The 24,316-nt window shown below is 47.5% G+C and overlaps 1 protein-coding gene across 5 annotated transcripts in view; it reads left to right on the top strand.

Annotated features, from left to right (window-relative positions):
• Window positions 1-237: 237 nt before the first annotated feature.
• Window positions 238-24,316, top strand: part of GRIK1 (glutamate ionotropic receptor kainate type subunit 1) — a 473,929-nt gene continuing 449,850 nt past the window's right edge. For all 5 annotated transcript variants that reach the window (XM_075335032.1, XM_075335029.1, XM_075335031.1 and 2 more), the window contains exon 1: window positions 238-987. In XM_075335032.1, the coding sequence (XP_075191147.1) occupies window positions 864-987 (124 nt within the window). In that variant the 5' untranslated portion in view covers window positions 238-863. The remainder of the gene's footprint in view (window positions 988-24,316) is intronic.

Below are 24,316 nucleotides of genomic sequence, written 5' to 3'. Positions count from 1 at the left end.
TCTGCTGCTGTGATGCTACGATTTCCCTCAGGATCAATAAATGGCACCATTGTGAATGGTCTGAATAGTAGCCTATTTGTAAGTTTCTGCTTATTGTTGCATACTGTTACCTGAGCAGAAGTGGGTTTACTGATCTAAGGCATTCTGTGACCAGCAGGCAGGTGCCTGTCTGCAGCTCCATCCCCTCTCCTCCCCCCACCACATCCACTCCCCAGGTATCTCCATTCACTACAGCAGAAGGTGAGGTGGCTCTTGTCTGCTGTCTTCTAGGAGCTGGGAAGAAGTCATCTCCAGTCTGCTCCATTCTGTGCAGTGTCCTAGGGGTGGTCCCTGAAATGCTCATTTAACAAGAAGAGACTGTGCAGAGAGGAAAGAGAAGTAAAGGCAGCCTGAAGGGAGATGAGGAGGATGAGGAGGATGAGGATACTTTGTACTTACATGATGCCTCTGACTTAATCACCCAGATTCCCCACTCCCAGCCAAACATGGAGATTAGACTGGCATTCATCAGTAGATTCCAGGCGAGGATTCAATCAGCCCTGCTACTTGCATGGGAGTGAATGTAGCTTAATCTGCTGGATATCAGAGGCTCTGCAGGCTCCAGCTCCCTCCTCACTTTCTAGCTGGAGTGCAGAAATCACAGAGCAAGCAAGGAGCCTGCCTGCAACCTGGACAGCAAGCAGTGGAGCTGCCTCCTGGACAGCCTGCCTGCCTCCTGGACAGCCTGCCTGCCTCCTGGACAGCCTGCCTGCCTGTGGACCCCAGCTGCTGGAGGCTTCCAGGGAGCAGCAGAGATGCAGTGATGGGCTAGAGCTGTCCAGCCAGGGCAGAGGATGAGGAGGGCAGCAGCCTGGCTCTAGGACATGTGCAGCGCTCACCCCTCACTCTCTAGTATGGATCCCCCCGGCAGCTGTGGACTGTTTCTCCCCCTACTCTGCGTTTTCAGTGTGATCACCCCTCACACATCCCAGCAAGTACTAAGGATTGGTGAGTACTGCTGTTCACTCGTGGCAGGTGGGGGAGACTTCAGTGCAACTTTGCAACAGTGCACTTGGTATATACACTGCTCAGGTGGCAATCATAGTATACAGTATATGAAAAGGGAGAACATCTGAAATCAGCAATGCTATCATCACCCAGCTTTTCCAGGTAGTGATAAAACTTCATCTGATGTCCAGCACTCTGCACATTTCATCTGTGATTACCTTGTATGCTTGCTTACATGATTGCATGATTATATATATATATAATATATATATACACACACATACACACACATATACATACACACACATATACACACACATATATATACACACACACACACACACACATATATACACACACACACACGAATATTGCTCATCACAAGGATTTCCCTGGTGCAGATACAATGAGTGATGGTCATTTTTGTACATAGTATTGCTAGATATCTTAGACAGTTCTTTGCAGTAATCTAGAAAAGTTGGGTGACTGGTAGTGTGCCAATTTTAAATATCCTCCCAATTTATTTTGACCACCCCCTCCCCAATATGCAAGTTTTCAATATGTCTGTGGATAAATGGTTTGGACATTCAGCCACCTTGATAAGCTGGGTGGAACCACCACCAGTATTGTATATATGTGTGTTGATACGTGTTTGAGCATGAGTATTTGTAAGCCTTATGTGTACCAAGGAAAGCTGGGTAGCATTATATATATATATATATATATATATATATATATATATATATATATATGCTACCCAGCTTTCCCTGGTACAGATAAGGTTAAAAAATGGTCATGCTCAAAAAGAAAAAAATTAAATAAATAAAAAATTATATATTGCTCAAGCAAGCAATTATATGTATGTAATATTACCCAGCTTTCCTTGGTACAGATTTGAAATATATACATGATTATATAGTACACTGGTATATTGTTATTAGATGAATATGTATTAAATAAGTTAAATATATCTATTCTACACATGTCCCAATGTGTGTGTGTATATGCGTGTAATATATATATATATATATATATATATATATATATATATATATATATATATATATATATAAAAATATATATATATTTATTTAATTATTACATTAATTTAGTGTTTGTGTGTGTGTAAAAATATATATCTACACACTCACTCAATTAATGTAATTAAACAAAAAATGTATGTGTATGTATATGTATATATATATATATACACACACGCACATACACACACACACAATGTTTGCTTATGTTTCTATAGATAACACAGAGTCTATGTTCATTATATAAAACATAGATGTTATGTTACCCAGCTTTCCCTGGTACAGATATAGTGTCCCTCTAGCTTTGCAGCATTCTGGTAAAGCTGGGTGACCGCTCCCACATGACATTCCTATTCTGGACCCCAGCCCTTGTCGGGGAGCACCATGAACAGGACGCCTAAACTAGAATGTTTTCCCAAAGTTTTTCAATTCTGAGAAAACCTAATGTTTACAACCCAGCTTTCCCTGGAGCCGACAGGAATAGTCTCATTAATCAAAACTGTCTAAAAGAAAAACCTGTCTTTGTTGCCTCTATCATCCAATCAGGGTCTAGCTTCTATTTTATCAGAGCAGTTTCCACAATGAAAGCTGAGCTCTGATTGGTTGCTATGAGCAACAAAGACAGCTTTTCTTTTCGAGCATTTTGATTACGTTTTTTGCTGTTAGCCAGTGTTTTTGGGAAAGCTGGGTGGCGATGTTGGAACTGATACACCTGTAATGTGTCCAAATAGATATTTGGGTCAGTTTACAGGGCAGTAAATAATTAAATAGACAGTTTTACCATCCAGTGTGGGGGGATATCGCATGTAACACCTGTAGTGGTGCCATATTGGATGCCGCTCAGCCCCCAGATACCGTATAGAGGGCTGTTACACATATATTCCCACTGTAGGGTCTTCTGTCATATGATGGGGGGTCTTGCGGATAGTAACTGTTACTGTCATCACTCATTTTGTACTTTTTCATTAAAGTAAATGAGGAAGCCTGAACGTCTGAAGTTCCCCTTTAAGGAGGAACATCCCTGATGGTCTAGAGGTTGGGATCAGATTTAAAGGGATATTCCAGTGATAGCGATTTCTATGGTGACATGGGTGAGAGGCTAGGGGTGACCGCACCTATCCATATACTGAGCATAGGATCACTAACAAGGGTCTAGAGGGGATCTCAGTGTCATGGCTGTTAGTGATCGCCCCCCAGTTATGAGCCAGGGCAGAGAACCATTGCCTTTTGGTCTATAATGTCCTTTTTCTGAGGGTCCTTTCTTGCTCTCGGCAGTGATCACTGACACCCTTTGGTGTGAAGGAGCATGCGTGATACTGTAGTCTTCTTAAAGTTTGCCTTTGTCCTTCGAGGTTCCCTTTTTGACAACATGATACAAGACGTCTGAAGTCTCGAAATCTCCATTATCAAACACCCTCATAGCCTACTTATGATATGTGGCCATTAAAGGGAGGGGTCCTGCCCTTAGTGTCACCATTTTTGGGGTGACTACCTGCGCAGGACTCCTTTCTACACACCAACTGCATTGCTAGTAATGACCGAAGGGTCGCGGAAAGGTTGTACACCAGGCCTTACCTGTCCTTATAAAGGAGGGGGGCTCATTTTAGTCTTTTCTGTGGGGCTCCCCCGCCTCAGCGTAAGCCACTCACAGGAACCATATGACCCCCGAGAATGGTTAATGGATTGTATGGATTTTCTTACCGTTTTTTTTGTCTATATTTATATGGAGCACTTATCTGTCTCCATGGTAACAGACCACCTACAAACCCTGTGTGGTCTGATTTTTCTTTCTGTCTTTTTACTTTACCAAATATATGTTATGGGACAGATGAAGGAAGAGCTGGCTGAAGGATCAGACTACACATGGCTTATTTGTTGTCTGTTACCATGGAGACACATAAGTCTGCATGGGAGCTGTGGACACAATCTTATTAATGAAGCCGATTTGCGTATTATTTAATTTTAGGGACATTGGAGAAATGTGGAAACTTAAAGAACAGTTCCAGCCAGACATATAAAAGGCCCCCTTGCCTAGGGGGTGTCACGTCCCCTCCCCCACTCATCTTTACGTTTTCCGGCGATTTACTTAGCAGGGGGCGATAATGAGCGCCATTTCTGTCTAGGATTTCTCTGTCTTCTATCATTTATCTTAGCAGTGTTTCTTGTATTAATGATGTTAATATCCGAGGTGCCTGGTGCCCTTTCATGACCTCCTCGGCTCTTCTTATTGTTCCGATACAAGACAATTACCTTTCCTTAATGAGATCTGTGACCATATAATGGAGGGGTGTAGAGGTAGGGATTGAGCGCAGACACGGCTACAACCACTCGCCATGGCGGGCTGATTTTATTACTTACAATTGGTGATTAGTATTTGGTTCATGATCAGGAGAAGCTGATTATTATTATTATTGTGCTCTTAGGGGTCTTGTAAGATCCCATGTTGATGTTTTGGGGGATCCGGACGGCCACGGGAACTTTAGCCTATGAGAAGTAATATTAAAGTCGAGATTGGAGATCACTATGGATAAAGTTAATTCTCACATCACCGTCATATTGCTGTAAGTGTGGGAAAATATTTCCCTAAAGGAATTTGTCTATGTTCTAAAATGGTGCCGGCCATAGTGCACCTTCTACACTGCCCCTATAATAGTGACCACCACAGTGCCCCTATAGGAGCGCCTTCTACACTGCCCCTATAATAGTGACCACCACAGTGCCCCTATAGGAGCACCTTCTACACTACCCCTATAATGGTGCCCACCAGTGCCCCTATAGGCGTGCCTTCTACACTGCCCCTATAATAGTGCCCACCACAGTGCCCCTATAGGAGTGCCTTCTACACTGCTCCTATAATAGTGACCACCACAGTCCCCCTATAGGAGCGCCTTCTACACTGCTCCTATAATAGTGACCACCACAGTCCCCCTATAGGAGCACCTTCTACACTGCCCCTATAATAGTGACCACCACAGTGCCCCTATAAGAGCACCTTCTACACTACCCCTATAATGGTGCCCACCACAGTGCCCCTATAGGAGTGCCTTCTACACTGCCCCTATAATAGTGCCCACCACAGTCCCCCTATAGGAGCACCTTCTACACTACCCCTATAATGGTGCCCACCACAGTGCCCCTATAGGAGTGCCTTCTACACTGCCCCTATAATAGTGCCCACCACAGTGCCCCTATAGGAGTGCCTTCTACACTGCTCCTATAATAGTGACCACCACAGTCCCCCTATAGGAGCGCCTTCTACACTGCTCCTATAATAGTGATCACCACAGTCCCCCTATAGGAGCGCCTTCTACACTGCCCCTATAATAGTGCCCACCACAGTGCCCCTATAGGAGTGCCTTCTACACTGCTCCTATAATAGTGACCACCACAGTCCCCCTATAGGAGCGCCTTCTACACTGCTCCTATAATAGTGATCACCACAGTCCCCCTATAGGAGTGCCTTCTACACTGCCCCTATAATAGTGCCCACCACAGTGCCCCTATAGGAGCGCCTTCTACACTGCTCCTATAATAGTGACCACCACAGTCCCCCTATAGGAGCGCCTTCTACACTGCCCCTATAATAGTGACCACCACAGTGCCCCTATAAGAGCACCTTCTACACTACCCCTATAATGGTGCCCACCACAGTGCCCCTATAGGAGTGCCTTCTACACTGCTCCTATAATAGTGACCACCACAGTGCCCCTATAGGAGCACCTTCTACACTACCCCTATAATGGTGCCCACCACAATCCCCCTATAGGAGCACCTTCTACACTACCCCTATAATGGTGCCCACCACAGTGCCCCTATAGGAGCACCTTCTACACTACCCCTATAATGGTGCCCACCACAATCCCCCTATAGGAGCACCTTCTACACTGCTCCTATAATAGTGACCACCACAGTCCCCCTATAGGAGCGCCTTCTACACTGCCCCTATAATAGTGCCCACCACAGTGCCCCTATAAGAGTGCCTTCTACACTGCCCCTATAATAGTGCCTACCACAGTCCCCCTATAGGAGCGCCTTCTACACTGCTCCTATAATAGTGACCACCACAGTCCCCCTATAGGAGCGCCTTCTACACTGCCCCTATAATAGTGCCCACCACAGTGCCCCTATAGGAGCGTCTTCTACACTGCTCCTATAATAGTGCCCACCACAGTCCCCCTATAGGAGCACCTTCTACACTGCCCCTATAATAGTGACCACCACAGTCCCCCTATAGGAGCGCCTTCTACACTACCCCTATAATAGTGATCACCACAGTCCCCCTATAGGAGCGCCTTCTACACTGCCCCTATAATAGTGCCCACCACAGTGCCCCTATAGGAGAGCCTTCTACACTGCCCCTATAATAGTGCCCACCACAGTGCCCCTATAAGAGTGCCTTCTACACTGCCCTTATAATAGTGCCCACCACAGTCCCCCTATAGGAGCGCCTTCTACACTGCTCCTATAATAGTGCCCACCACAGTCCCCCTATAGGAGCACCTTCTACACTACCCCTATAATAGTGACCACCACAGTCCCCCTATAGGAGCGCCTCCTACACTGCCCCGATAATAGTGTCTGCCCCATTTACCATGTAGTGCCTACCACAGTGAAGCCACATTAGTACCCACTTCACTGCCCCTATATTAGTACCTTTCACAGTCCTAAGGACCTTCTACACTTCCCCCATAATGCTGCCTCCAGCATTGACTTATAATAGTCCACGTCCCCTTCATAATATTGCCTGCCGCAGTGATCCTTTAGCAGTACCGTCACATTTCCCTTATGTATAATAGTGCGCCCCACAATACCGTTATAGTAGGGATTTTCTTGGTGCACATAAGATGCCTGGGGGTACAGTGTGCCCGAGGGGTGAAGAGAGCGGCCCGAGGGGTGAAGAGAGCGGCCCGAGGGGTGAAGAGAGCGGCCCGAGGGGTGAAGAGAGCGGCCCGAGGGGTGAAGAGAGCGGCCCGAGGGGTGAAGAGAGCGGCCCGAGGGGAGAAGAGAGCGGCCCGAGGGGAGAAGAGAGCGGCCCGAGGGGAGAAGAGAGCGGCCCGAGGGGAGAAGAGAGCGGCCCGAGGGGAGAAGAGAGTGGCCCGCGCCGTACATGGGAAGAGCAGGGCGATAAAGGCTGGAGTGACAACATCCAAAAACCTGTGTTATGGCCCCAGTCTAAGTGTCTGTAATATGGCCCCCACCGACCTGGACCCTCATGTGTATATACCTATACTTTTACTCCGCACTGTGCATATATACATGTATATATGTATTCAGTGTATATTCACTGTCCTCCATTTCCACAGATTTTCTGCCCTCACAGGGGCTGTGGCCATTATTTTCTGTTACGTCTCTGTGTGGGGGATTTGGGACAAGACTCCATTAACATCAGAACTTACAGGAGTCAGAGAGGAAGGAGTGCAGCTCCGGAGGATTGTAATGATACATGGAGGATGTTCACCTTACAGATCCACTGCCGAGTCTCCATTTTCCCCCACAGGAGTTTTTCCTTTTCTGCAGTGAAAAATGTGTCGACCATAAACCTAACCATAGAGTGACCACCATAACTGGGATAAGAACAGTGCCCCCATAACAGGGACCGGAACATCCACCTCTATGAAAGGACAATCACCGAGACGCAGTAACCTCTGTATTACTGGTGGGAACAGTGCCCCCATAACAGTATTAGCAACAGTAAGAGTGGCATCCACAATGCGTCATGACAATAACAGCCCTCATAACAATGACTTTCACAATGCCCCATCATAGAGACCTTCACACAACACCCAAGATTATGTCAGGAACTCTACAGTAGCAACATTCATAGTGCCTCCATAATAGAGACTCACAGTGCCTCCATAATAGAGACTCACAGTGCCTCCATAATAGAGACTCACAGTGCTCTATAATAAACACACAGTGCCCCCACAATAGAGGCGCACAGTGCCCCCACAATAGAGGCGCACAGTGCCCCCACAATAGAGGCGCACAGTGCCCCCACAATAGAGGCGCACAGTGCCCCCACAATAGAGGCGCACAGTGCCCCCACAATAGAGGCGCACAGTGCCCCCATAATAGAGAAGAACAGTGCTCTATAATAGACGCACAGTGCCCCCATAATAGAGAAGCACAGTGCCCCCATAATAGAGAAGCACAGTGCCCCCATAATAGAGAAGCACAGTGCCCCCATAATAGAGAAGAACAGTGCCCTTAAAATGGAGACACACAGTGCCATCATAATAGAGGCGCACAGGACCCCCATAATAGAGACGCACAGGGCCCCAATTATAGATACAGATAGTGCCCCCATAAGAGATACACAGTGACCAAAATTGACATTTACATCTCTCTTTATAATAGAGGCGTTCTTAGTGCCCCTATAATAGAGGTGTTCTCAGTGCTCCTATAATAGAGGCGTTCTCAGTGCCCCCATAATAGAGACATTCTTAGTGCCCCCAAAGTAGAGACGTCTTCAGTGCCCCCATAATAGAGGCACTCTCAGTGCCCCCATAATAGAGGCACTCTCAGTGCCCCCATAATAGAGGCACTCTCAGTGCCCTCATAATAGAGGCACTCTCAGTGCCCTCATAATGGAGGCACTCTCAGTGCCCCCATAATGGAGGTTCTCAGTGCCCCCATAATGGAGGTTCTCAGTGCCCCCATAATGGAGGTTCTCAGTGCCCCCATAATGGAGGTTCTCAGTGCCCCCATAATGGAGGTTCTCAGTGCCCCCATAATGGAGGTTCTCAGTGCCCTCATAATGGAGGTTCTCAGTGCCCCCATAATAGAGGCGTTCTCAGTGCCTCCATAATAGAGATATTCTCAGTGCCTCCAAAGTAGAGGTGTTCTCAGTGCCCCCATAAAGTGTGATGTTGTATGATCCTGGGAGCCCTGCGCCCCCATAAAGTGTGATGCTGTATGGTCCCTCTCGCTGGCTCAGGGCCCCCCTGGTCCTGCATTCTGCGCTGTCCTCTCCCCTCTTCCGGACGTCGCTGTGTCCACAGACCGTTGCGTTGTAAAGTAGCTGTTTATATCTACTTCTTTATTTTCCATTTACGTGCTCTCTAACCGAGGCGTAATTATATATCACAGCAGTAGAACAGATTGAAATGAGATGAGAAGGCAGCAAATTGGAAAGCAACAACTGGGAGAGAGATCAGAGGAACGATAGAATGCAAAATACGAGAGGAGAACAAAAGGGAGATCAGTCACCGGCAGCAGACGAGCAGGCGAAGAAGAAGAAGAAGGCACCGCGCGAAGAAGAAGGCACCGCGCGAAGAAGAAGGCACCACGCTGCTCTTATGTGTACAGATCTTTTTTTCTTCCAGTAACATAAACTTTTAACGGTTAAGTGATTAACATTACTGCAATCGGCCTGGGAAACCAAGGGTTAATGGTGCCAGTGGCAAATATCCGAAAAATTATTAGCAATAAGGACTGGATAACAGAATGCGGAAAACTGTCCTATATTGTGTAGAGGATTACTGCCTCAGTGCTTGGGCTCAGCCGGAAAGTGAGAAACAAAAGGGATTCCCCCAGCAGAATAGGGAGTGCAGCTCTGGAGTATAACCTAGGATTTAACTCCAGATAAGCACAGGATCAGTAATGTAATGCATGTACAGAGTGACTGCACCAGCAGAATAGTGAGTGCAGCTCTGGAATATGATAGAGGAGGTAACTCAGGATCACTAATGTAATGTATGTACACAGTGCCTGCACCAGCAGAATAGTGAGTGCAGCTCTGGAGTATAATACAGGAGGTAACTCAGGATCAGTACAGGATCAGTAATGTAATGTATGTACACAGTGACTCCACCAGCAGAATAGTGAGCGCAGCTCTGGAGTATAATACAGGAGGTAACTCAGGATCAGTACAGGATCAGTAATGTAATGTATGTACACAGTGACTCCACCAGCAGAATAGTGAGCGCAGCTCTGGAGTATAATGGAGGAGGTAATATGTGTACACAGTGACTGCACCAGCAGAATAGTGAGCGCAGCTCTGGAGTATAATGGAGGAGGTAATGTGTGTACACAGTGACTGCACCAGCAGAATAGTGAGCGCAGCTCTGGAGTATAATGCAAGAGGTAGCTCAGGATCAGTACAGGATAAGTAATGTAATGTATGTACACAGTGACTGCACCAGCAGAATAGTGAGCGCAGCTCTGGAGTATAATGGAGGAGGTAATGTGTGTACACAGTGACTGCACCAGCAGAATAGTGAGCGCAGCTCTGGAGTATAATACAGGATGTAACTCAGGATCAGTACAGGATAAGTAATGTATGTACACAATGACTTCACCAGCAGAATAGTGAGCACAGCTCTGGAGTATAATACAGGAGGTAACTCAGGACCACATGTAATATGTGAAGAGATTGACTTATCCATTAAAGGGGTTTCTTCTACGTCCTCTTCTGCTTGTTGACTGCAGTATAGTATGGCCGCCTCCAGTTGCTTATAGCTTGGGACCGGCTTTTGATGATCCTACTAATTTGTTACATAGGATGAGACTTCTGCACCTTGTGTGTTGTGCTATAGATTTTCATGTGTATATATAAATATACATGCAAAAGAAATACATCTGCGTTTTCCGCCTGTTCCTTTAAGATCACCGGTAGGTCATTGTCTCCGTCTTGGTGCACGCGATAAAGCAGACGCATCACTTCATGCCCCATAAAATCCACATCCATTGACGCTGGCGACAACGAGGAGAGGTAACGTGTCCAATGTCACCGAGGACAGCGCTGCTATATTTGGAAAACACAACTTTTGCATCAAATATCCCATCGGAGGAGAGCGGAGGACACGGGCGCGGAGGACACGGGCGCGGAGGACGTCGCTGATGTAAGAACAGGCAGGAGATGGGGTTCCACAAATGTAAGAGGAGTCACCGGGAGGTCCCAGGGGTCTCCAGCATTTACCAAGACACAAGCTCTTATCATTTTGAATTTTTTAATTAGGATATCAGGCAGTGACAGTGACAAAGCCCACAGAAGAGTGCAACGGTGTACCCATAGGAATCAGCCACAGTGCCTCCATAAGAGACCGCCACAGAGCCTCCATAAGAGACCGCCACGGTGCCTCCATAAGAGACCGCCACGGTGCCTCCATAAGAGACCGCCACGGTGCCTCCATAAGAGACCGCCACGGTGCCTCCATAAGAGACCGCCACGGTGCCTCCATAAGAGACAGCCACGGTGCCTCCATAAGAGACAGCCACGGTGCCTCCATAAGAGACAGCCACGGTGCCTCCATAAGAGACCGCCACGGTGCCTCCATAAGAGACCGCCACGGTGCCTCCATAAGAGACAGCCACGGTGCCTCCATAAGAGACAGCCACGGTGCCTCTATAAGAGACCGCCACGGTGCCTCCATAAGAGACCGCCACGGTGCCTCCATAAGAGACCGCCACGGTGCCTCCATAAGAGACCGCCACGGTGCCTCCATAAGAGACCGCCACGGTGCCTCCATAAGAGACCGCCACGGTGCCTCCATAAGAGACCGCCACGGTGCCTCCATAAGAGACCGCCACGGTGCCTCCATAAGAGACCGCCACGGTGCCTCCATAAGAGACCGCCACGGTGCCTCCATAAGAGACCGCCACAGTGCCTCCATAAGAGACCGCCACAGTGCCTCCATAAGAGACCGCCACGGTGCCTCCATAAGAGACCGCCACAGTGCCTCCATAAGAGACCGCCACAGAGCCTCCATAAGAGACCGCCACAGTGCCTCCATAAGAGACCGCCACGGTGCCTCCATAAGAGACCGCCACGGTGCCTCCATAAGAGACCGCCACGGTGCCTCCATAAGAGACCGCCACGGTGCCTCCATAAGAGACCGCCACGGTGCCTCCATAAGAGACCGCCACGGTGCCTCCATAAGAGACCGCCACGGTGCCTCCATAAGAGACCGCCACGGTGCCTCCATAAGAGACCGCCACGGTGCCTCCATAAGAGACCGCCACGGTGCCTCCATAAGAGACCGCCACGGTGCCTCCATAAGAGACCGCCACGGTGCCTCCATAAGAGACCGCCACGGTGCCTCCATAAGAGACCGCCACGGTGCCTCCATAAGAGACCGCCATTGTGCATCCATAAGAGACTACCACGGTGCCTCCATAAGAGACCACCACAGTGCCTCTATAAGAGACCGCCACAGTGCCTCTATAAGAGACCGCCACAATGCCTCCATAAGAGACCGCCACGGTGCCTCCATAAGAGACCACCACGGTGCCTCCATAAGAGACCACCACGGTGCCTCCATAAGAGACCACCACTTTGCCTCCATAAGAGACCACCACAGTGCCTCCATAAGAGACCACCACAGTGCCTCCATAAGAGACCACCACAGTGCCTCCATAAGAGTCCGCTATAGTGCTTCCATAATTAGAGACTACCACAGTGCCTCCATAAGAGACCGCCACAGTACCTCCATAACAGACTACCATAGTGCCTCCATAGTGGACTATCGTAATGCCTCTATTACAGACTACTACCATGCCTCTATAAAAGACCACTACCGTGTATCCCTCCTAAGGACAGCCACAGTGCCCACATGATAGTGCCGCTATGTGAATGGCAGTCACATCTCCCTCTATAGAAACATCTACAGTGCCCCCATAGCAGTGCCTGATAGCAATCTGAAAGACGACCATAGTGCGACCATAACATTGTCAGCTATACTGCCCCTATAAGAACGCCTCTAAAGCAATCACAAGTTCCCCAAAAAGGACAGTGACGGAGACCCAATGTGAAAAAGCAATAGTGCCCTCATTGCAGTGCCCCATAATGGGGACAGCCACATTTTCCCCATAAGATAATACATTGTCTTTACAAGTATAGCCATGGCATTCACAGTGATGTCAACAGCAGCAGTTTTTGCAGAGATTAAAAAAACAAAACAAAACAAAAAAACGCACTATGAGTGCAACGTGTGAACACGGCCCTAAGAGACTTATCACTTCCAGGTGCCTATGATTGCTCCATGGTCAGGTCGGATCTGTTGAGTATCATTAATGTGACCAATAAAAGTGACAACTGCAGAGTCAACATCAACGTGTTAAGATCAGTTGTCAGGGGCCACAGGGACTATATTTATGAATCTAGGGTAACTGCGCCCACATAATAAAGGAGATGACTTGGGGAGAGATGAACGTCGTTGTATGGAAGTGTAAATACAGCAATAACCCATGTGACCACAAGGGGGCGCGCAGCGTATAAAGCTTCCGCGATATCGTCGCTTTTGTTTTTTTACTTTTAACTAAAATGAGAAAGATTAAAATCCTGTGATATTTCTGGAGAGCGCTGTGACTGCAGAGTAACGAGCCGCCTGGATGGAGATCCGTCTCACACCCTAATGGTTACACATCGCCTTTCTTATATATCGTGAGCGGCTTCGCTCCTGCTGCGTCTCGTATGTTCGGATCCGTGAATTATTCAGATGTTATAATTGTGATCTTAAAGAAAATCTTCAACAAGAGACGACGTTAGCTGTAAAAATAAATTACACCCCAAACCTGTTCTTACAGGCACGGAGACTGGCACCGCCATCGCATACTTGACGTTTGATCTCCTGCTCCCCGGGGCTGCAGAATGGAATAGATAGAAACTAGAGATGAGATCAAATCCAAGGACCTTGGCCAAGTGGCCATGTCAGTTGCCCATGGCCAAAAAATGGGAGCCTTGTGAAGTTCCTCCTATCTGCCGGCATCCCCGATACCTCTTCTGGTCAGTAGACCTGGTGCATTAAGATGGATTCCTGCAGGAAGGAGGGTGTTTGTAGGACTCCTGGTCAACCTCTTTGGACTACCAAAGCTTGGCGTCCATTGACCAGGGTCCTGCACATTGTTTTGCTCACTGCCCGGGATTGTGTTCTCCATCCAAGTGTGCAAAAAATGTGACCGGCGCCACACTAAAAAGTAGTTCACCAGGATGTGGTTTATCGCAGACCACTCCAAGAGGAGATGGCTCCAGATTAGAAGGCTACAAAAATCAGGGACTGAGGACCTCCTCTTACCGAAACTTGGGGAGAGACCATCATGTTCTCAACAAATCCAACTGGGTCTCCACACCAGCGGAACCAATTAGTCCATTCATTTTGACTTCCCTTCCAGAGGAACATTATGTGTTTGCAGAAGGAGCCAAACCTGATGGCCACATACCTCCCCATAGACCCATAAGGGAACTGCAGTAAGTAGTGAAGGATCAATAGTGTAATTCAGCCGAATACGTAAAAATGCCTCTTCCTAGCCAGAATCTGTTAAACTGTCCTGGATCCAAATGTCAATCAAGTAGGCCGGTGTAGTGGAGGACAGTTCTCCAGACACCTATTATCAAGGTGGGCATTAAATTGAGGTTTTGTGCAGAGAACTGGACCATCAATAGCTAAAACTGGCAGCGTGCAAGAGGCATCCTGAATGGACCTCTATCCCTATCTGCGGGGGCAAATTTGACGTTTGCATAGCCAACTAGACCTTCAATAATCTTGGTAAGCTGAATGTCAGTGTCCATGGGAATATAGCTTTTGACAAATACGTATAGAAAAAGAAGTAATGGAAATGTGGTGCTGGAGAAGGATGTGATCAATACCATGAATGGCAAGAAGATCAAACAAATCAATTTTGGAACAAATCAAGCCAGACGGATCACTCGACGCAAGGATCACGAAGGTACGGCTTGCTTACTTTTGGATACATCATACGAAGAGAGCAATCATTGAAGAAGAACAGAAGGAACAAGACGAAGAGGAAGACCAGAAGTTAAATGGCATGATACAATCAACATAACAGTGGAGAAGACCCTGGTGGACCTATCTAGATGGAGAAACCCCTCTTGGACCTATCTAGGCGTAGAAGCCCCTGGTGGACCTATCTAGGCGTAGAAGCCCCTGGTGGACTTATCTAGGCGTAGAAGCCCCTGGTGGACTTATCTAGGCGTAGAAGCCCCTGGTGGACTTATCTAGGCGTAGAAGCCCCTGGTGGACCTATCTAGGCGTAGAAGCCCCTGGTGGACTTATCTAGGCGTAGAAGCCCCTGGTGGACTTATCTAGGCGTAGAAGCCCCTGGTGGACTTATCTAGGCGTAGAAGCCCCTGGTGGACTTATCTAGGCGTAGAAGCCCCTGGTGGACCTATCTAGGCGTAGAAGCCCCTGGTGGACCTATCTAGGCGTAGAAGCCCCTGGTGGACCTATCTAGGCGTAGAAGCCCCTGGTGGACCTATCTAGGCGTAGAAGCCCCTGGTGGACCTATCTAGGCGTAGAAGCCCCTGGTGGACCTATCTAGGCGTAGAAGCCCCTGGTGGACCTATCTAGGCGTAGAAGCCCCTGGTGGACCTATCTAGGCGTAGAAGCCCCTGGTGGACCTATCTAGGCGTAGAAGCCCCTGGTGGACCTATCTAGGCGTAGAAGCCCCTGGTGGACTTATCTAGGCGTAGAAGCCCCTGGTGGACTTATCTAGGCGTAGAAGCCCCTGGTGGACTTATCTAGGCGTAGAAGCCCCTGGTGGACCTATCTAGGCGTAGAAGCCCCTGGTGGACCTATCTAGGCGTAGAAGCCCCTGGTGGACCTATCTAGGCGTAGAAGCCCCTGGTGGACCTATCTAGGCGTAGAAGCCCCTGGTGGACCTATCTAGGCGTAGAAGCCCCTGGTGGACCTATCTAGGCGTAGAAGCCCCTGGTGGACCTATCTAGGCGTAGAAGCCCCTGGTGGACCTATCTAGGCGTAGAAGCCCCTGGTGGACTTATCTAGGCGTAGAAGCCCCTGGTGGACTTATCTAGGCGTAGAAGCCCCTGGTGGACTTATCTAGGCGTAGAAGCCCCTGGTGGACCTATCTAGGCGTAGAAGCCCCTGGTGGACCTATCTAGGCGTAGAAGCCCCTGGTGGACCTATCTAGGCGTAGAAGCCCCTGGTGGACCTATCTAGGCGTAGAAGCCCCTGGTGGACCTATCTAGGCGTAGAAGCCCCTGGTGGACCTATCTAGGCGTAGAAGCCCCTGGTGGACCTATCTAGGCGTAGAAGCCCCTGGTGGACCTATCTAGGCGTAGAAGCCCCTGGTGGACCTGGAGATTGTACTGAAGGACGTTCACTAACTAATGAACTAATAAAAAGGAGTTTTTATTTTTTGAAGACGCTCACAGACAATCTTTACTTTGTAAGTTGTTGTCCCTTTAAGTGACGCAGCCTTCGGTGTCGTCATCCGAGACTTCACCCAGCGTATGTTGTATTCTGTGCCCACGATTCACATGTATGGAGGGCTTCTTCTTACGACTTGTCAGATGCGCTCAGGCTGAAGGGCACAATTAGATAAAACTTCATGTGGTGACATTACGGCACGCGCCCAGTGCACAGGGAGGACTGGTTAGTATTCAGGCGGCATTAGCAGCTGTGTCCCCGGCATATAAAGTCCCTGCCGGTTCTAACACTTAAATCCCTCTCCCGGGCAGAAAAGCCTCATTCTTATGTAGTATTGTCTAATATGACTGGAGGAGACAATGGGGCCGTGCATCCCGGAGATAGCAGATAATCCGCTGTATGAACGGCCGAGATCATTTCTTATACAGAGACCAGTATGCTGCCGGAGTTTTGTTTTGCCGTGTCCTTGACCGTAGACACCGCACGGTGCACATCGTAAAGCCCCATTCAGACTCCTGTTTTTCATGTACATGTGCCGGCGGCGTTTTTCGCGGATAGCATCCAAACCTATGCTAGACTATGACGCTGTTCACATGTACAGTACAGACCAAAGGTTTGGACACACCTTCTCATTCAAAGAGTTTTCTTTATTTTCATGACTCTGAAAATTGCAGATTCACATTGAAGGCATCAAAACTATGAATTAACAGATGTGGAATGAAATACTTAACAAAAAAGTGTGAAACAACTGAAAATCTGTCTTATATTCTAGGTTCTTCAAAGTAGCCACCTTTTGCTTTGATTACTGCTTTGCACACTCTTGGCATTCTCTTGATGAGCTTCAAGAGGTAGTCACCGGAAATGGTTTTCCAACAGTCTTGAAGGAGTTCCCAGAGATGCTTAGCGCTTGTTGGCCCTTTTGCCTTCACTCTGCGGTCCAGCTCACCCCCAAACCATCTCGATTGGGTTCAGGTCTGGTGACTGTGGAGGCCAGGTCATCTGGCGTAGCACCCCATCACTCCCCTTCTTAGTCAAATAGCCCTTACACAGCCTGGAGATGTGTTTGGGGTCATTGTCCTGTTGAGAAATAAATGATGGTCCAACTAAACGCAAACCGGATGGAATAGCACGCCGCTGCAAGATGCTGTGGTAGCCATGCTGGTTCTGTATGCCTTCAATTTTGAATAAATCCCCAACAGTGTCACCAGCAAAGCACCCCCACACCATCACACCTCCTCCTCCATGCTTCACGGTGGGAACCAGGCATGTAGAGTCCATCCGTTCACCTTTTCTACAAAGACACGGTGGTTGGATCCAAAGATCTCAAATTTGGACTCATCAGACCAAAGCACAGATTTCCGCTGGTCTAATGTCCATTCCTTGTGTTCTTTACCCAAACAAGTCTCTTCTGCTTGTTGCCTGTCCTTAGCAGTGGTTTCCTAGCAGCTATTTTACCATGAAGGCTGCTGCACAAAGTCTCCTCTTAACAGTTGTTCTAGAGATGAGAAGGTGTGTCCAAACTTTTGGTCTGTACTGTATGTGTATTTTCACAGATTGAGCGGTCTGCAAAAAAAGCCATGGGGCTTTCTGAATCTCATCAATCTCACCAATGCAAGTCTATAAGTCCATAAAAAAATCAGACCTCACTTGGATGTTATCCCTGGTAGTTTTGTTTTTTTTTGCATACAATGATGAGGATTCTCAGATGGTAAAAAGTAACCCAACGAGACCAGACTCCGATGAAACTCAGCCCGTTTTTGTGCATGAGAAAAATCTGAATGAGGCAGTAGCGCTTGTTCACACGCAATTTTTGCTGCACTTTTTTTTTTTTTTTTTTTTTAGGGTTAACAATCTGCTGCAGATACTCAATCTGTGCACCTAGTCTTAAAGGGGTTGTCCATTACTAGGACAAAATCTTCTGATTCCACTTGTTTACCTGTGATAAAACAATAAAGACTATATTCACCTCCCATACCGGCGCCTTTCCAGCGGTGTCGGGGCTCATGTAGAGTTGTGACATCACATGAGCCCCACATCCAATCAGCCCCGACTTCTGTCCAAATGGGCAATTAACAGGAAGTGAGTGCAGCGCTGACTTCCTGTTGATTGCTCATTTGGCCCGAAGGTGGGGAGACAGAAGCCTGCTCTGATTGGACGCAGAGATCATGTGATGTCACAACGCTAGGCGAGTCCCGACACCGCTGGAAAGGTGCCAGTATGGGAGGTGAGTATAGGCTTTATTATTTTACCTGGGGGAAACGTGGCATCAGAAGGTTTTATCCTAGTAGTGGACAACCCCTTTAAGATCACAGTGTAGCTAACTCTGAAATGCATGGCATTTTTTTAATGCCCGAGGTGCGCTTCTTGACAAGTTTCCTGCCTTTTTTGCAGCAGCTTTGCTGCCAGTGGTTTTTTTTTTTAACTATATGCATTAGACGGAATCTGTTACCAGATTTTTGCCACTTAATCTGAGAGCAGCATAATGTAGGGGCAGAGATCCTGATTCCAGTGATGTATTATTTACTGAGCTGCTTAGTGTAGCTTCGATAAAATCATTGTTTAATCAGCAGGAGATTATCATTACAGGACTACTTGGCATGCTGCAGGTAGTCCAGCATATTCATGAGCTCTGTAGAACTGCAGCAGAGGAGACAGTGATTTTATCGCAATGACAGCAAACAGCTCAGTAAGTGACAGATCACTGGAATCAGTGTCTCTGTCTCTACATAATGCTGCTCTCGGATGGGGGAGCAAAACCCTTGTGACAGATTCCCTTTAAATGCGCCAGATTTATTGACCAGTCACTCATTTAACCTGCTTTGCCTCTTTAGAAGCCTGAAAGGAGTTAAAAAAGATGGAGAGTTTTTACATTGCTGTGTATATTTTCATACTTTTTGATGTTTCGCTTTTTTGGAGCTTTTTCAGAAGTTCCAGGCACCATCCACAAGAAAAAGACATCATGTGCACTTTCGCTATCTGTGATATGTCCCATTTTGGGATGAGGATCCGTGAGCAGGAAACCCTTTAAAATGACTAGGGATATTAGTCATTGAGAAATGCAGCTTTTTTAGGGTACAGAACAGGGCACTGGGTAGTTGGATGAAAGAGGTTGTGTTGTCCACCTCTTTGTTGTTTTTTTTTTTAGTTTATAAGTAGCTCTAAAAATAAAATAATAAAAATAATAATATAAATAATACATACATCGTACTGTGTATAGGGCGCTATGGGGGCATTATACTATTAATCCCTCACTGCTCCCCCATACCATTATCCAGTCCTTCTCTCATGTTTTGCAGATTTGTTCGGCAAATGGTGGGACCTATTTGATTATATCGTAAAATGGACTTTTTTAGGATGCCAAGCAAGTTATGCAATGTTCGGCTCTGCACACACTTGGTGGCATGGTGGCGTCGGACTGTGTTCACACTATAGTCTGACAAGCAACCTGATGCTTGACAGCTGTTCAGCCAGAGCCGGATGTTGGCTGGTTCACGTTCACTGGTCTTCAGCCCTGTAGGTGTTAATTCTGCAGACTGGTGAGCAGGAACTAGGAGCTCAGGTTCCTAATTGCCACATGCAGCTGTCTCCTTCCTATTTAAGGTATTGGTTTCTTCGTGGATGCGCCGATTTATAGCTTCAGCATAGCTCCAGCGATTCCGGTCCTTGTGGTGTTTCAGTTCTTGGTGATCTGTAGTTGCTATTTTGAGTGGTGTGGACGTTCCCCTGTTGTATATTAACTGCTTTCTTTTTTCTTTATTCCCCTGTACACATTGTTTCTCGTGTGGTTTGAGTGCTGTGTATACGAGTTTTCCTTCTCCCTTGTCCATGTTATTTCTGTGGGGTTTTGCCTTTGTGTTTCTGGCCGGCCCCCAAGGGTGGAGGAGAGGGGGAGTAAGATCAGGGCTCACACAGAAGTCAGGGTCACGCTGGGGGCTCGGACCTAACTACCATCAAGCCTACCTCCAAGGGACAGCGTAGGGTCTTCAGTCTGAGGTCCAGCCTAGGAAGCCCTGTTCTGTCATTTCATACCCCTTGACACCTGGATAACTATTTTTTTTTAAATTGTTTTTTTTTAGAAAGTTAACTTTTTTCTGCAGTAGAGATGATATGTTTAGTGTTGTTGACAGTGTGAAGATAAAAAGTTGTCACAAAAGGCAACGTATCGGCACCCTCAGGTGTCAGGTTCAAAAAGACTGTGTGATACGTTCATTAATTATATCAAAGGAATAGTCCTAAGGGAAAGGTCCAGACCAAAATATCAAGTATTTCATGAAGGCTTTTCACATGTAACATTGATTTGTGTGCACTCACAGCCTCTATACAGACTATAAAAAATGTGAGTAAGTAAAAGCTTGTATAATCTCAGTACTTATATTGAGGTCATTCTCCACTTTGGATAAACCCAACTTTTTAAAAGGGCCCCATGACAATAAGTTTACCCAATGTGTCTCCCTGTCATGCCCGGGTTATCAGACAAGGTGGAAGTAGGAAGTGGACCAAGCTCCCGTTCACTGACATGGAGGAGCGAACCTGGGTGGCCACTGAGCCTTCACTACTAGGTGGCAGCAGGTGCACACACTGGTAAGTGTCCACCGGGAGGGAGCCCCGAGGGATCCCAATACCTCAGTAGCTGGCGCCACAGGACAGAGAGTGGAACCGGGACAGAGGAAGCAGAGTCAGGTGAGGTCCTGGGCTGCCTGGCACTGGTGGTAACAGGCAAGCGGTTTTTGCAAAAACAGGAAGTTAACAGATGGACACAAGTGGGGACACCCGCACTACTAGATGAAAGCAGAGACAAAGTCATAACTAATGCGGAGTGCGGGATAACACAGGGGACCTGACAAATAGCATGGGCAGACTAGGCTATGGGGACACGTTGAACAGGCACCTCCCAACAGGGGAGAGTGCCTTTAGTACCCAGTACCTGCAAGGGTCATAGGAGGAACATCCAGTCAGGTGATGCTAGCCCTTTAAGAAAAGGGAAGGGCGCGCAGCCACACCCAAGTGTATATGTGTGGACCTTGGGACCCAGACGCCAGAGCAGGAAGCACGGAGAAGAAGGCTGGAGCATGCCGACGGCGTTTCAGTGTTAGGGACCGCTGGGGACTAACAGAAGTTCAAGAGATGCTTAGAGGCTGCGGGACCGGGTAAGATACACGGGGACCGGAGCGGTGAGCGGTGGGTGACATTGGTGCTTCCGGGCTGGTAGCATCCATGGCGTGATTCCCCCTTCCAGGACCTCTAGTTGTGTGTTGTAATCTGTGAAGAATTCTGACAGTAAGTGTTCAGCTTCCCTACAGCGCTTCCGCAGGTGGAAGTAAAGAAATAAAAAAAACAAAAAAGATTTGGTATTGTGACCATAAATGTCCAATCTATCAAAATATAAAATTACTGAAACCGTAAATTGTTTATCATTTATTACAATTTTTTTATTTGAAAAAAAGTTCTGAATATTTTTTAAACTACTAGATTGTAAAGAAACCTTTAAAATATTTATTTTTTATTTATTTTTTTTTATTTTAAAAAGTTCAGAATTTTTTTTTAATTTTTTTTAAACTACTTGTCACACCAGAGTGTACGGACGCTCAGTGGTGCAGCGTGGCACAAGGGGAATGATGGGAATGGTATGGAAGGAAGGTCCTCGCGATAGGGAGAGGGGACACCTCCTGAAACTCACCTGAGTCTGTACTCTAAGCTCTCTAATGTCCCTATATGGTCTTTCCTCTTGTCGCCTGCACATGCCTAGGCCCTTGCTTGCTCTGAACTTACCCTGACTAGTGAGAAGGCCAGCGAGAACACTAGTCTCACCACTGCATAATACAACACAAGGCAAGGGAGACAAAGACTGAGGGAAAATAGACACAAAAAGGAAAACAATCCAAGCTTATCCAGTGCAGCTAAACACCACAGCAGCAATAGTCACGACTCCTCAGCTTCTTCCAGAGACAGGCTCCTTTTAAAGTGTTCAGCATAGAATTAGAATCTATAACCAGCATCAGATAGTAAAAAACATAATCTTTTAATAGCAAAAGGAGCTGCACCTGAGATTAATGCTACACAAGACAGCCAGAAAGAGTCCTTAACCCCTGCAGCGCCAAAAGAAAGTAGATTCACTCAAACACAAGTTGTAGACCTGTGAACAATAAGGCGTTGTGACCTTCTTGTCCCTGACTTACCAGAGGTCTCCCCAGATCGGAACACACTCTTAACACTACTAGAAGAAACCTTAAACCATACATTATTTATTTTTTATTTTATTTTTTTAATTGAAAAAAAGTTCCGTTTTTTTTTTTTTTTTAAAACCACTAAAATGTAAAAAAAAATCTTTTTGGTATTTTTTTGGGTACAAGCCTTATCTTGTCCAATTGGTCAATTTTGTCTGGTTTCCAATGCCGTCCGCCGCTTTCCGGATTGCAAGGGTTTGTGTTAATATTTGGGGACCGCTCCATTACGAGGCTGTAGACTTATTAATTGTGTTCCTTCCGGAGTGTTGGAGGCATCATGTGGCCGAGTCGTCTTCTTCCAGTTGCTGCCTCTGCTCAGTATGTGACATATAAAGCAATTTTCCGGTCTCTCTGTGGCTTTACTGTAGCAGATTAGAAGAAATTGGGTTACCAGCAATTAATCTCTCGCAGAAGGTCCATGTGTAATGCCGGTAATCTCCGAATTTCTTATTGATTTTGAGCTATAGAAAAGATGTTAAAGACTGTTATAAGAAGGAGAAGGAGGTTTATATAAGAAACACAGAAGTAACGGGGGCGTAACGAAGCTCGGGGGCCCCAATGCAAAATCTTTATCACAGCCCCAACTATCACAAACCTTTAGTATCTTTGGTCATGTTATTATAGCGCCCCTGAAGCCATCAGGGAGCTACAAGGTACTGCATCCTCACCGGGATGCAGGGTCTACCCCCTTAGGGACCCGGAAACCCAGTGTCGATACCACACAAACACTACACAATCCCAGTTTGTTCCCCAACATTCCCCCATACAATGGTACCCAGCTAGGGTGGGACCAATGGATGGCTATCTAGAGGTGGAGCCAGTCCACTAGTTGACCAGGTGGGAGGGGCGGACTGTGGACAGAAGACAGTAGTTTTAAGACAGTGGAGATGGAGCGAAGGTGAACGGGAAGTGACTGTCCGGTAGTGAGCAGTGACCTGGTGCTCAGGAGGGTATTTTCCGGTGGAGTACTCACGGAACTTCGCACCGGTGGGGTACAGGACCCTAGGACAAGCAGAAGCTCCAGGCAGGCTTGTTAACACCTGCACAGCGAGGGGACCATCAAGGACCTTGCTGACCCTAACAATACAAAGACTCTGTAGCAAAGGGAGAACCGGGGACAGGACCAGAGACTCCAACCCCACAGGGTTGATGCTACCGTCAGGTGGACAGCAGTGGAACAACACCACCAGACGGGGAACCCCAGTTGCTCTACGCCTCAGTGACCCACTAACCAGAGAGAGGAGTAGAGGAAGAAGGCACCAGATTACTAACTGGTACTGGGAACAAGGGAACCTGGAGGTGAAACCAGCCGGCCTCGGGTAACCAGTTACCATCAACAGTGAGTAAAAACCAGTTGCACTGAATTTCGGTGTGGACTACCTTCTTCCAACACCTGTCACAACACCCATCCTGTGGGGCCTGGCCCTGCTTGCGGAGGGCCTACCATCCAGGCTGCCATTAACATCAGCCCCAGCAGTGGACATTGTGCAGCGGCGGCTCCATCCTCCTAGCCGCAACACCGCAAGTGGCGTCACAAGTGAAAATTACTCTAATCCCCTGTAAATATCCCCCTTTACAAAAAGGGCCCAGGGCACGGGACCGGGCAACGGACACCAAAGTGACATTCCCCAGATATACCCTGCCTGGGACTCAGTACCCCATAACCCTGGGCAACACATTATAATGACCAGTTGTGCTTATAGCCCCGACGCTTCTTATAATTACACTATAGACTAAGGGGTACTTTGCACGCTGCGACATCGCAAGCCGATGCTGCGATGCCGAGCGCGATAGTCCCCGCCCCCATCGCAGCTGCGATATCCTTGTGATAGCTGCCGTAGCGAACATTATCGCTACGGCAGCTTCACATGGACTCACCCGCCCTGCGACGTCGCTCTGGCCAGCGACCCGCCTCCTTATTAAGGGGGCGGGTCGTGCG

This window comes from Anomaloglossus baeobatrachus, chromosome 2 (assembly GCF_048569485.1).
Source record: "Anomaloglossus baeobatrachus isolate aAnoBae1 chromosome 2, aAnoBae1.hap1, whole genome shotgun sequence".
Taxonomy (NCBI): Eukaryota; Metazoa; Chordata; class Amphibia; order Anura; family Aromobatidae; genus Anomaloglossus; species Anomaloglossus baeobatrachus.
This window is presented reverse-complemented; position numbering and strand designations above follow the sequence as displayed.